Source organism: Microtus pennsylvanicus, chromosome X (assembly GCF_037038515.1).
Source record: "Microtus pennsylvanicus isolate mMicPen1 chromosome X, mMicPen1.hap1, whole genome shotgun sequence".
NCBI lineage: Eukaryota > Metazoa > Chordata > Mammalia > Rodentia > Cricetidae > Microtus > Microtus pennsylvanicus.
The window spans coordinates 113,034,782-113,049,567 of NC_134601.1; the positions used below are offsets into that span (position 1 = coordinate 113,034,782).

At 40.8% G+C, this 14,786-nt stretch overlaps 1 protein-coding gene across 1 annotated transcript in view; it reads right to left on the bottom strand.

The window, feature by feature from the left end:
- Phex (phosphate regulating endopeptidase X-linked) overlaps positions 1–14,786 on the bottom strand; it is a 211,420-nt gene that overhangs the window by 108,463 nt on the left and 88,171 nt on the right. Inside the window, exon 12 of the mRNA XM_075958100.1 lies at positions 1,716–1,817. Within this exon, the coding sequence (XP_075814215.1) occupies positions 1,716–1,817 (102 nt within the window). The remainder of the gene's footprint in view (positions 1–1,715; positions 1,818–14,786) is intronic.

Below are 14,786 nucleotides of genomic sequence, written 5' to 3' on the forward strand. Positions count from 1 at the left end.
AGTTATGGTTGAAATAAAATAAAAGACTGGCGAGAAACCCAGAGGGCCAATGGAACACGTCTAATATTAGAAGGACTGAGAATAGTTTATTTCAAAGACTCATGGACCACTTGCTTAGAGAACCCAGCTACAAGACAGTCTTTCCCTAACTTGACACCAACAAGTACGCTGAAGTGGTCTTAATTTCTATTTCCGAAAAGTTGACTAGAAGCTCCCAAATATTCATAACTCACTCATTCATATGCTTTCTCTCTCTCTCCCTCTCTGTCTCCATCCCTCCTTCCATCCCTCTCCCCCTCTCTTCACACCAGTTGTCCTGTGAAAATTGATACTTTAGGACTCCAGGCTACAGCAAAGGGCACCTAATACACTCGGCAGGACAAATACAAGATACATCCTGCCCCACACACCACAAGCTAGCTCTGCCAATAAACCAAGCCTTCAAGAAACAACAATGTGGTTGGTGCCAAAAGTTTCATCTACTGTATGGAGAGTGCCCCCCCCCACAGCCTGTGTGTTCCTGCCTCCTCCAGCCTGGGCCGTACATGACCTAAAACAGCTTTGAGAGATCATGCAGAGGAAAAAAAAAAGAAGCAAAATTACCCTTTCTGTTCTTTCACTTCAACAAGGGGGCTTGGTATTTATAGCATCGCTACAGTGAGAATTTCCTAGTTTCTTGACCATAACCCAAAAATACTGGGCTCATGATGACTCAAAGCAATGGACCTAATGATAATAGTCAGAGGAGGTGGTAAAAATCACAAATGCACAGACCCCCAACTTGATAAACTAAAGCAATCATTGCTAATGATGTGCCCAGCACAATCTTGCATTTCCATGTCCCAGTGGCAACTGCTCTCATCGGGAAGGTTTCAAAACCCCCTCTCAAAGGAAGAAATTTCATTTCAGAGCCTTTCAACTACAAAGTGTCATCCGTAAGGAGTACATCAAGTGTACGCCCTGGCCCTGCCCATTTGAATTCCAGCTCCAGAAGAATTTTTCCAATTCAAGATGGGCCCCTTCATAATTGGTAGACAATGCAGCTGTTCAATGGTTTCCCTGTTTATTCCTTTATCTTGTCACACAGCATCAGAGAATTTTACCAGGCGTCACACGTATCCACTTGTGGCAGGAACTAGTTGTTTCTATTACTCCACAGTACTCTAAGATCACTCCCATACCACCTATATGCATGCTTTCTGGGCCATTTGGGGAACGTGATGGGCTAGGAAGCACATGTGTTTTACTGCAGGAAAGGACTTGCCTCAGGACGTTTGCACACATCAAGCGCAAATGGAGAAGACACGTGGAAAATATGGGGTTTTCTTCTGCGCAACTTGAGGGCCCTTCTGCCAGCTGCTTCCCATGGCTCCCCACTGCTCTGCATTCTGCCGTATCCAAAGATGGTTTATAGCACAATTCACTAGGCAGTAAGCCATGTGGCTCTTACAGACGGCAATTAAGAGCGAAAGAAAGGCTGAATTACATGGCATTTGAAAATACAGTTAGAGAAAGAACAAGTCGGATCTTATTTTCTGTTACCTCCTGGTGATGAAATCTATGTGTTCATCCAAAAGAACACACCTACTTCTGGGGTTATTTGGAGCCAACAACTCAGTCAATAAAAAAAATCAACTGCACAGTCAATGTCAAGCATGAAAATCCATTAAACAAAAAGTCGGGGTTTTTTTTCTTCCATCAAAGGAAATCCTTACCTTTTCTTGAGCTTTCCTTTTTGTTCCCGCATCCATCCATTCATTTTCTTTCTCCAGCATGTCAATAAAGGCCCAGCGAACACCCTCAATCAATTCTTCCATCTATAAGAAAATACCCCCCCCCCCAAAAAAAAAGCAGCATCAAAGCCAGAAACTTCAGACAAGGTTTCTTCAACCTAAATCAAGTTGCAAAAAATAAATAAATAAAAATACTTCAAGGTTCAAAACCGGGAGTGGGAGGGGGGCTTTCAGCTCAATTCCATGCTCTGATATTTTTTTGGGGGGGAGCATCTGTGAATGGATTGTGCAGGGAGGTTGTGGAAAACCCACCAGAAGCTACCACTAGTCAATCACTTACCTATATGGAGCTAAGAAATGGGTCTGTCCTTATCAAGGTAACAACCAATTTCAGTAATTTCATAAGAGTAGGGGAATGAGCTCAGTGGTAAAGTGAGTAACTAACAAGTGCAAGGCCCTAGGTTCTAATCCCAATGCCACACGCGTGCACACACACACACACACACAGAGAGAGAGAGAGAGAGAGAGAGAGAGTTTATCAGACCCCAAGGGTGCTAAGCAAAAGCACGGGCTGTGCATCTTAGATAGGCATTACCAAGAAAGTGAGCAACAACTGAAGGAGCTATTGTTTAAAGAGACTCACGCAGGCAGATAGAGCACCCTAAAGGACATCACACCAGCATGAATTAGATTTATGTTAGGACCCCCAAATGTCCCTAAATTCAGTGACAGGAAGTTTTCTGAAGGGCTTTTTCCAGAGCATTTAAAGAATGAGATCACATCCAGGTTGAGGACACATTTTCTTTGTTGAAGGCCTCAGCAGGGATGGGAAAACTGGAGGAAGAGAGACGCTGCTGCAGGGGTGCAAGGAGACCCCACCATGTATGTATGTATGCCACATAGTCCCAATCACCTGTGAAAATGCTGTCGCTTCCTTAATGAAATAGCCAGTTAAGATCAAACCCTGGCGTCTGATCTCTGGGTTATATTTGTTGTTGAGATTATGGACCTATAAATAAATTGTTAATTTTTTTCTAAAAATCCCCTTTATTTTATAAGGAATTGTCAGCATAAAAACTCACTTTAAAAGAATTTCTCTCTGTGTGTTTAATAAGTTTCCACTATGTTTTCAGTTCAATAACAGTTGTAAGAGAACAAGAGCTGTAAATCAGTGGGCTGGGTTCCATCATATGTAAATAAGAACAAACAGCAGATGGGAAAGGGGGAGCCTCACAGCTATTTCTTCCCAACTTAGGGAAAACACTAAAAGAAAGAGAAAGCTCCAGTTGGGATCCAGACATGACAAGAACATGAAATGACAGGAGAACAAAAGCCTCTTCAAAATCATTAAGTCGTAGTTCTCAACTTTATGATAATACTGGGATCTTGGAGAAGCTTTAAAAGTCCTGACAAAAAGTGATTTAAAAGAAAAAAAGAATGAATGGGTGAATTTTGGAGCCCAGGCATCAGGACACGGGCATTGTTGGTCCTAAGGTTCAGCCTGGGCAGTGGCCATTTTGAAAGCTCTCCAGGTGAGTCCTATGTACAGAAAGGGTTACTCCGCGAGCATTTCTGAAAGTCACTTATTTTTATAAACAAGAAAGCTAGAAGTTGAAGAACTACGTAAATTCCTACAGCTAGTGAAGGTCAGTAACAGGCCTTGACCACAGAGCCTAAATGACAAATATGAGTGCAGAGCTTCTAGAAACCTCAAAGGTTTTCCTCCATGAATCAGAGGAACATGCCACGGACATAGCAAGTAATCGAGAGTCAGATGCAGAAGCAACCATTCCTCACAGGAAGTCTGACAAGAGGGGTACAGAAATGCCACAAAGCCTCCCAGAGACCGCTACATCTTTTGCTTATACAGTACTTAACACCCTTAAAACTTGATGCGCTCACCAAGTTAGATATCACCTGCATGCAGAAAGAGCAAGGCTGTCAACCTCAAATCAGAGAGGGATACCAGAAATGGAAAGAAGGGAGTAGAGTTGACCAATTTAGTGATCGGAGAAATAGAACGAGATGATTCATAGCATGCGGAGAAGGGAGAAAATCAGGAAGATGGGGCAACGCCCAGGCTATAGGCAGGGACAATGCAGCGGATACTGCTGGCACTCTCTAAGACGAACATATGAGAGAACAAGAGAGATGAACGGCAGTGTGATGAGGAGGGTGCGGACATGGAGATAGCAAATCTGCGTAACCCAGCAGAAGAGATATGAAAGAAAGGAAAGAGGGGGACACTGGGACAACGGGGCGGTCTGAGGCTTGGGACTCTGCAAGATCTGCTGCTGATGGTTTTGTTGACATTGCTGCTGCTTGGTGTGGGAGCTCTCTGTGTTCTAACACCAATGAACACATTGAGAAAGGAACTGAAACTACGGCCTTGGCGATTTCTGGGCCTTATAACAGCTATCAAATGTATCAAAGGCTTAAGAATAGAATTTCCCACAGGTTTTCCAAGCTCTTTGTCCGTAATCCGCTGACTGGCATTCCAAGTGGAAATACACTGAGGCAAACCGATTTCAGCTTATTGTCTGAATGAAGAATGACAGTTTACTCATATGTAGAATTCCTTCTCCCCCTCCCTCCTCTGTCCTCCCTAAAGCAACACTTTGATAACTCACTCTGTGGCTTTCATCTACTTCAAAATGTAAGTAAATCACTTCACTTCTTGCTGCCCTTGGTCCTTCTTTGCCCTTGAGAACAACTTCAGGTGTTCTCGTTCTCTCTCCGCACCGCCCCCCTCTTTCTCTCCTCTCTCTCTCCTTTATGGATTTATTCTATAATGTTTTCTGTGAAATGGTACTGAACCACCCTAACAGATTTCCAGAACAAGAGAAATATTTTCAAAGTATCGATGACATTGTTTGGCATGTCAATGCAAATAAGATAATGATTTTAGCATGCTGGAACCAGGAAGATAAATCATAGAACACTTTCGATTTTCATCTTTAGACTAGTCTACAACTAGCACAATAACATTGCCTTCAGTCAAACTGCACTCCTAGAGACAGTAAAAGCCTGACATGATTTTTAAGTAAGGGGGAAGGAGAAATAATATTTGTTCACCAAACCTTGACCTTATGCCCCAAGAGTCACCATGAAGCATTAATGGAAATCACTTAAAGATGAAGTCAGCAGGTTAAGTTAGCCACACAAATTGTTTATTTAGAGTCAAAGACCAAAATGTAACATACAAGAATTAGCTAAAATATTACTGCAATAAAATCTCTCACATTCAGGTTAAGGGCCTTGCAGGTAAAGCAACTTCTGAAAAGCATCTCTCTGTTTCAGATTTTTCTGAATTAACACTGAAAGTACAGTTCATTTGGTTGGTCTATGGCAGTGGTTAGTTCTCTTCCTCAACCATGTCTGTTTCAAAGTTGGCTCTCCTCATTCTTTGCACCCCATGATTTGGGTCATAACATCCTATATCAGATCATAGAAAATTTCACCTGTATATATAACCATGTTATTCTTCTATCCTGAGCTTTTAAAAAATGAGGCTTTCCTATCATGTCCTTCCCACTCCCTCGTCTCTCTCTTCTCGCCTTTTCTTCCCACACATAAGCATGGGAATTTTTTTTTTCATATAAACAGGTAGTCATGGTGCATGCTGACAGTGTTTTGTGATCAGGGGATTGAGTTTACCCCATGAATGGTTATAGTTCCCTTCCAGTCTTTGCTTCCAGCTATAGAGAAACCCTATAGAACCAATTCAAATCCTTCACGTCCATGAATCCCATCCCGATGTTTCAATCCCTCTTGGAGTTCCTCTTAGGCTTATAATAGGAACAATATGAGTATATATGATGCATGATTGTTTTGGCATTTATATTATCTCCTAACAAAATATAGGAATGTTGAGAATAAGAACTCATAGATCAAATGAGACTATAGATATGTAATATATTATATATATATGTAATATAGGTACCCTGAAAATTAAATTTTCCATAACTTTTATGATTTTATATATCACATATGATTTTTACATGGTTATTTTATATCTCATTTTTATACCTAATACTGACATTGAACAGATGCTCAGTAAAGACAAATTCATCACTTCATGCTTTTCAAACTCTCCACTGGAAGTTTTAACTAGAGAAACTAAGTAAGAACTAGAAATAGAAGGCATACAAACACGAAAGGAAGAAATAAAAGTATCTCTGTTTATAGATTATATGTTCCTATATGCGGACAAACCTAAAACTTCATAAAATGACTCATAAAATGATAAATTCAGTAATATTACAAGATATAAAATAAATGCACCAAACAACTAACACATTATATCCCAATAAAATTGATGAGAAAGAACTTGTAAAAGCAAATCCATTAACAATAGCTAAGAATTAAAATATGTAGGACTAGATTAGCACAGCAAGCAAAAGAGAATTGCAGTAAAAGTAGAGTGCAGTGTTTAAGGAAAGAAGGGAAACTAAAAACTGGAAATACCTCCCATTTTCATGAAAGGAATAATTAATATTGTTAAAATGTCAACGTTACTCAAAATGATTTATGGATTCAAAGCAATTCCTGAGGGGAATACTAATAAAAGTTTTTTACAGAACTAGAAAAAGCCATCCTGAAATTGTTGCAGAAGCACAGAAGACCCCAAATAGCCCAAATAATCCTACGGAAAAAAAAAGAGCAAAGCTGAAGGCATCACAATATCTAGTTTTGAGACATACTACAAGGCATAAGCAAAACAGCATGGTATTGGCATGAAAACAGACACACAAGCCAGTGGAACAGAACAGGGATGCCAGAAATAAACCCATGCATCTACAGCCAACTGATTCCCCACAAAAAGCCAAAAACATACATTTTCCTCATCAATAAATGATCCTGGGAAAAGTGGATATTCATATGTATAATACTGAATTAGATCCCCGTCTCTCACTTGGTACTAAAATGAGCTCAAAATAGATCTGAGAAACAGAGGACATAGAAGGAAACAGAAAAAAAAACAGTCCTAAACACTGGTGTAGATTGTGAAATACTTTCAGTATGATCCGGAAAGAACAAGAAACAAAAACAAAAAACCAGGATTGGAATTCATCATACTAGAAAGCCTCTGCACTACAAAAGAAACAAAATGAAAAACCAACCTAGTAAATAGAAGAAAATATCTGTGAACTAACCATCTGATGAAGTATTAATATCCTAATCATACAGAGTACAAAAAATAAATAGAAAGACAAATCCTAAAGAATTCAATTTTAAAATGGGCAAATAATCTGAATAAATATGTCTCAAAAGAAGAAATATAAGTGGTCAAACAGTATATGAAAGAAAAATGCAGGGTTATTAGCCATTAAGGAAGTGGAACTCAAAGCCCCAGTATCATCTCATCCGGCTGTCTATGATGGCTATTATTTTTAAATAAAAAATTGCTGGTGATGAAATGGTAGGCTACATGTGGACATTTTAAAAATGTAAGTCAACTTGAAAGTAGAAGAGTAATTATTAGAGGTTGGAATGTGAAGAAATAGGGCATGAGAAGCTAGCTTTGATTGGTGTGCCTTGTATACACATACTAAATCATCATAGTAAGCAATTTTGTTAACAACAAAAAGCTACTTCTAGTAGATACTCAACAAGAAACTGAAAATGAACCAAATGTTTTTCATGTGTGCAAATCTTTAATACTCATCTGATATAAGAGAAAATATAAAGCTCTCTCACATATAGCATGTGATTTCCCAAATCTAATGAACAGATTTAACAATATGGACCTTTAAAAGAGGGAAAGGTACATGCATCCCTTTTTAAATAAAGTCAGTCTTTAAAACAGACCTATTCAAATTGAGTGATTCAAAACTGAATCCATCAATGAATAACAAATCCATCTTTACATTACTGGGAAGGTTCACAGCAAATGTCTCTAGAATGGCTATAGCCTGCAACCAAATGCAAACTTCACTAAAAAAAAACAGGTAGCTTGGTGAGTTACCCTAGTCTACTCTTAAATTAGTAGTATCAACATTACATTTGAAAAATGACAAAAAATGGTGTGTATATGTATGTGTGTTCATACACTTGTGTGTATTTTATATACATATATGTGTGCATACAAATATATATACATATTATATATTTGTGCATATATATACATATCCATACTATTGATATAGAATAGAGTTAGATTCCTCTACTTAAAACCACTTGATTAATGAAAGAGAAGGATGGACATCATTATTAATGTTGGTAGTTAACTAAAAATGGGTTATATTCTCAGGAAAGGGCAACTGTCATTTTAGCAGAAATATAGACATTAAGTGAATTCATAAATATTACATATTCACTGATTCATTAGCCTATGAATATTTATATAAATGAGTTTGAATTAGCTTCTGATAAAAATATAATAATGGCATCGAGATAAGTGAAGAATGAACCTACAATGGAAGTGGAACAAATGGTTAAGTCAGAAAGGAAAACGTCTAAGGACAGAAACTGCTGTGGTTTCTGGCAGCCAAGTGAGCTAATAAATCATATAAGACTGTCAGGATTAGCAAACTTGCATAGCCATAAACATGCTGGCAAAAGAAAAAATGAATATCCAATTATTTGGGCCCAAGCAATGCTATAAAGCATGTTAGTCTGGTTGCACAAGAGTTTAGCATGTCCTTTTATCAAAAGCTACACATCTGTAAGGCTGGGCTAGAAACAGGAAGGATATCATTTTGACCAAATATGAATATACAAGCTGTTTCCTATTTTATAATTTATCATGTCCTGCTTGCCACTTTCAGAGGGAATGGATCATAAACCAGAATAATATCTACAAATTAACAATGTCATCATAATGGCTCAGCCCTTGGCCTTAGCTGTGGTAACAATACCCTTTCCCCCAGCAAGTAACTGTGTTTGGCCATTCCCAATGTTCAGATCTGATTCAGGGCACAAATACTTTCTCGCAGTAAATGAATCTCCAGTACCAGGCTTTTGCATTGCATAGGTCTGAACCAATTTTCTTGCCCAGATGGTGACCAATAAAATGTGTCAAAAGCAACATTGTCCAAGACATAGACAACAAATGTGCAAAGTGGGCCAAATATGTCATAACCATGGCAGCACACTCAAGGGCAAAACCAAGAGTAGTGTCCACACTTATTTCAAAAGAATTCCCGATGAGACATCTAAATTACTTCTTTTGCTGGATGTCATTTTACCAAAGATTGCATAAGTGAGTTGTCAGCACTGGGGTCTGAGGATATTTACTGCAACAAGACTCAGCCCAGAGAGAGCCGTGAAGCCTGGATCTGCTATAGTAATTATATTTGGCTCCTTGAGTAGTTTCTTGAGACTCTCCTACGAGCCAAACTAATGTTAAATGATAGGGCAACTTCTGAAATGTGGCCAAGCCACATTTCAAAAGGTATTTATTCCAGGGATGGAGAGATGGCCCAGCAGTTAAGAAAGCTTGCTGCTCTTGCAGAGGATCCCAGTTTGGTTCCTAGTACCTATGTTGGGACAGCTAACAAATACTTATAACTCCAGCTTTAGGAGATCTGACTGACCTCCACAGGCACCCACATGCATATACATGTATGAACCTGATGTGGGAGTATCATATATCAATCTGTTGATTTCATTGGTTAAGCAAATACTGCTTGGCCCTCATAGGGTAAAACATAGGTTGGAGGAGTAAACAGAAAGGAAGGCTGGGAGAAAGAAGCTGAGTCAAGGAGTCGCCATGATTCTCCCACTCCAGACAGACGCAGGTTAAGATCATTCCTGGTAAGCCAGCTCGTGGGCTACAGCAGATTATAAGAAATGGGCTAGTCCAGGTGCAAGAGTTAGCCGAGAAAAAACTAGATATAATGGGCCAAGCGGTGTTTAAAAGAATACAGTTTCCATGTAATTATTTCGGGTAAAGCTAGCCGTGTGCGCGGCCGGGTGCCAGGAATGTAGCCCGCCGCTCCTATTTCAACATGAACCCACAAACACACACACACACACACACACACAAATACCTTTTATTTGAAAAGAAATGTAGCCTTATTCCAACTGAAAACTCCTACACCAGGATCCATGGAATCCTAGCAATGACAAGATTCCCTATACTTCCCTCACTCCAAAACAAATCCGAAAGAGGAAATCTGCATGTAGATGCCACAGCCTGTATCAAAACCTTCATATGACAAGCTCTACCTTTCCTGCCAGTGCTAGGCTAACACATGCTGGCTACTTACGGTGTACCACAGATTGTCTTGAGCCAACTCTAAGGATTATCTCGTTTAAGCCTCACCCCAACCCAAAAAGGCAGCAGGTACTGCTTTATCTCTTTCTGTGATATTCTGAAATCATAGCTTGATTCTTGCACCCTCTCCTTTACCTATAGCCAATGTTATGTGGCTTTCAATCCTTTCACTAAGAAGCACAGCTCGGTAATCTGGCCCTGCCTTGTGGTCTTTGGTCAAGAGAATGCATACACAGCATTTGCGTTAGCTACTTGTCTCGTTGCTGTGATAAAATACCAGGAGGGAGGGTTTAATTTGGCTCACAGTTTGAAAGTATAGTCTATCCCAGTGAGGAAGAAATAGCATAAATAATATGAGGAAGCTGGTGAGGTCGCATCCAAGGTTAGCAAACGAAGAACAGCAAATATTCACTTCCTTCTTATTCAGTCAGGGATTTCCAGCCCATGGAATGGTGCTACCCATACTTAAGCTGGGTCTTTCCTCTTCGACTAGACCTGTCTAAAAAAAACCCTCATAAATACTATCAGGGGTGTGTTTCCATGGTGATTCTACATTTAGTCAAGTTGACAAGGAAGATTAAGTATCACAGCCTTGATGCCAGCTCTGAGCCTGAGCCTCAAGAGACCCCACATGTTTCTGCTTGTTCACTTGCACCTCTGCCATCATCATGGGAGCAATTCCAGGCTAGCCAGATGACAGAAGTAAGACACATGGAGCGGGGCCTAGCTGTCCCAGTCACTTCTGCCAAAACTAATCTTGACGGGCCAACCCCCAGATATTTGAGCAAGCACAGCCAAAATCAGCAGATCTGTAGAGGGGACCACCACCGACTCCAGATGCATCGGCACTGATTGCTTATTGCTGAATGCCAGTTTGGCTTTGTGAGTGCTACGCTACGCTACTCTAGCAACAGACACTTGCGCCGAATTTATCAATTTCAAAATGGGTTCAAAGAGGTTAACTAATTTCCACAAATTGGTAAGAGTAGATGCGAGTTTTGAGGGATACCAATGCAACTTTGCAGAAAACTAGATGTAATTTCTAGGCAAGGTTATTCTAAAACCAAAATCATTTCATTTTCCCGATTTCAGACAGGTCCTCAGTAGAGTTTCTCTGGAAACTGACCCCGTTGATAGCCGGTACTATTAGGAGGAGAACTGAACAAGGACAGTCAATAGTCAGAGTAACTTTTCTATGCATAACGGCTGCCCAAGAGCACTTTTTTCTGGATAATGATCTTCCTGAGAGCAACTCTCATGAATATCTGCATATGAAGAGAACAAAGACGTAAAAAGGACAGAGCTGTGATGCATGATGCTGACTTTCAGGTGACTTCTGCCATCAACATTATAGTTACGTCTCATTTACTCAACTACTGAACGGAATGGTGACCGAGGGGATTGGAGACTATTTGTGGCAGTGCATAAGTTCAATTATCTTGGCTCACTGATCAGGTGAACTCCTAGTATATGGAGGTTTCAAGTTCAAACTCCACCACAGCAATTGGACCCATGTGGGTATTTAAGTCTTTAACACCAGCTAAAGCAGTAGGAGGTAGGAGGAGAACTCCTTTCGTAGGATTAGAATATACCAGAATCGCTCACATAGCAGTTTGGACAAATAGAAGACACGGTAGTCATCTATAGGTCATCTAGGGCTTTGCGAGGACATAAACTTGGAGGTGGGAGGGGAAACTAATGGAGTACAAGAGGAAGTAAGGCCTGTTCTAAGCAGTAAATAAAATTCATATCCTTCACCTAATAAAGTCTAGATATAAAGTATAATGAAATATTTGCCTTGCTTTAATTAGATTAACTTTCTGTGTATAGAACGTTTTCAAATCTATTGAGTCCAGTGACTTTAGTTTCCATCTAAGATTTTCCCTTTGACCAAACTTTAGTCAGTCTCCTCTGAGTCCTCTTTTCAAGTGAATCTTGACAGTGCCCTCCTCCCCAACCCCAACCTTGCCAACTTTGAACAAAACTCCCGCTTAATAAATTTAGAAGGAATTTTCAATGTCTCATCACTTTCAATATCAGATAAAGCTCTTCATTTCCTATAATTACTATCTGATTACATTAACAAAACGAAAAGAATAACAGATAAAAAGAATTGAACTACCTCTCTGTATCTTATTAGATCACCACGACTTAAAATGAGAATTCAACAACATTAATTGAGGGCTGACTGAGAAGCCAAGGATAATGGCACAGGGTTTTTATTGTACTGCATGTACTGGCTTTGTGGGAGCCTAGTCTGTTTGGATGCATACTTTCCTAGACCTGGATGGGGGCGGAGAGCCTTGGACCCACAGAGCAGGGCACCCTGACTTCTCTTAGGACTGAAGAGGGAGGGGGAGGGAGCAGAAAGTGGGAGGGAAATGGGAGGAGGGAAGGGGGTGGAAATTTTTAATAAATAAATAAATTTTTTTAAAAACTCATGGACCCATCCTAGCGCAATACTGATGAATATCTTGCATATCATCTTAGAACTTTCATCTGGCGATGGATGGAGATAGAGACAGAGACCCACACTGGAGCACTGGACTGAGCTCCCAAGGTCCCAATGAGGAGCAGAAGGAGGGAGAACATGAGCAAAGAAGTCGGGACCACCCACCCACTGAGACAGTGGAGCTGATCTACTGGGAGCTCACCAAGGCCAGCTGGACTATTACCAAAAAAAGCATGGGATAAAACTGAACTCTCTGATCATGACGAACAATGAGGGCTGATGAGACGCCAAGGACAATGGCACGCAGTTTTGATCCTACGCAATCTGCTGGCTTGGTGGGAGCCTAGCCAGTTTGGATGTTCACCTTCCTAGATATGGACGGAGGGGGGAGGACCTAGGACTTACCACAGGGCAGGGAACCCTGACTGCTCTTTGGACTGGAGAGGGAGGGGGAGAGGAGTGGGGGGAAGGGGAGAGGGGTGGGGGGAAGGGGAGAGGGGTGGGAGGAGGGGGAGAAGAGTGGGAGGAGGGGGAGGGAAAGGGGAGGCTGGGAGGAGGTGGAAATTTGTTTTTTTTTTCTTTATTCTTCTTTTATCAATAAAAAAAAATAAAACTCATGGAAATTGAACAGTCCTCAACTGAATCATCACCGGGTCAAGGAAGAAATAAAGAAAGAAATTAAAATCTTCCTATAATTCAACAAAAATGAAAGCACAACATACCCAAACTTATGGGACACTTTGAAAGCAGTGCTAAGAGGAAAGTTCATAGCATTAAGTGCTCACATAAGTAAAGTGGAGAAGGCTCATACTAGCGACTTCACAGCACAAATGGAAGCTCTAGAATAAAAAGACACAAACTCACCCAGGAGGAGTAGACATCAGGAAATAATTAAATTGAAGGTGAAAATCAATAAAATAGAAACAGAACAATACAAAGAATCAATGAAGCAAAGAGCTAATTCCTCGAGAAAATCAACAAGGTAGACAAACCCTTATTAAAAATGACCAAAAAGCAGAGAGAATATTCAAATTAATAAAATCAGAAATGAAAAGGAGGATATAACTACAGACACTGAGGAAATTCAGAGAATTAATAGGTCATACTTCAAAAAACTGTACTCCATAAAATTAGAAAATGTAAAGGAAAAGGACAATTTTCTGGATAAGTGCCGCATACCAAAATTAAATCAAGAACAGATATACAATTAAATAAGACCTATAACCCCTAAGGAAATAGAAGCAGTCATCAAAAGTCTCCCAACCAAAAAATAATCCCAGGGTTAAATTGTTTCAACACAGAATTCTACCAGAGTTTCAAAGAAGATCAAATATCAACACTCCTCAAATTGTTCCACACAATCCTCAAATTGTTCCACACAATAGAAACAGAAGGAACATTGCCAAACTCTTTTTTATGAGGCAACAGTCACCCTAATACCCAAACCATACAAAGACGCAACTAAGAAAGAGAATTACAGACCAATCTCCCTCACAAACATTTACACAAAAAAAAATACTCAATAAAATACTGGCAAACCAAATCCGAGAACACATCAAAAAAAAAAAACCGGTTTTGTTTGCTAGCTGCCCAACCAGCACGGAGGCCTGATCTCTCGGCCCCAGGAGAACCAGCGTTGGGGTGAGTTTCTGGCCCGCAGCGCCAGCCAGGGATGGGGATCTCGGGGGTCCCCTGGCCTCCTGTCTTTCTTGGGCTCTCTGCAGGACCTCTATTCCCTGGTTACTGCCTCTTTCTTCCTGGCCCACCCAGCTTCCGTCCAGAGCCCTCCCCACTTGGGCCCCCCGCCCTCTTTTGGCGCGAGGCATTGGGAGTTGGGTCCCAGTCCTCCCGGCGCCCGGGCGGGCTCCACTGCCTTTGTTTCTGTGGCCTGCCTGCACCAAGGAGAGTAGGCGCTTTGTTTGCGAGCTGCCCAACCAGCACGGAGGCCTGATCTCTCGGCCCAGGAGAACCAGCGTTGGGGAGAACCAGCATTGGGGAGAACCAGCGTTGGGACGAGCCAGGGTTGGGCACGGAGACCTGATCCCTTGGTGCCAGGAGAGCCAACATTGGTGAGGCCGCGTTGGGTAGGCAAGGAGACCTGATCTGGTAAAAGAAGACCCATAAGGGAGTATTTGGAAGAAGAGATGGGCAGACGCCAAGGCAAGAATTCGCCCAACAAACTGAAAAGCAACATGAAGCCACCAGAATCCAGCGACCTCACAACGGAAGGTCATGAACACCTTAATCAAGAAGGAGAAAAGTTTGACTTCATGAAAGTGATTGACGCCCTTAAACAGCATGTAAAAAACGCCCTTATAGAAATGGATGAGAAATATAACAGAAAGTTTGAAGAATTGAATAAATCAGTGAATGATACCCT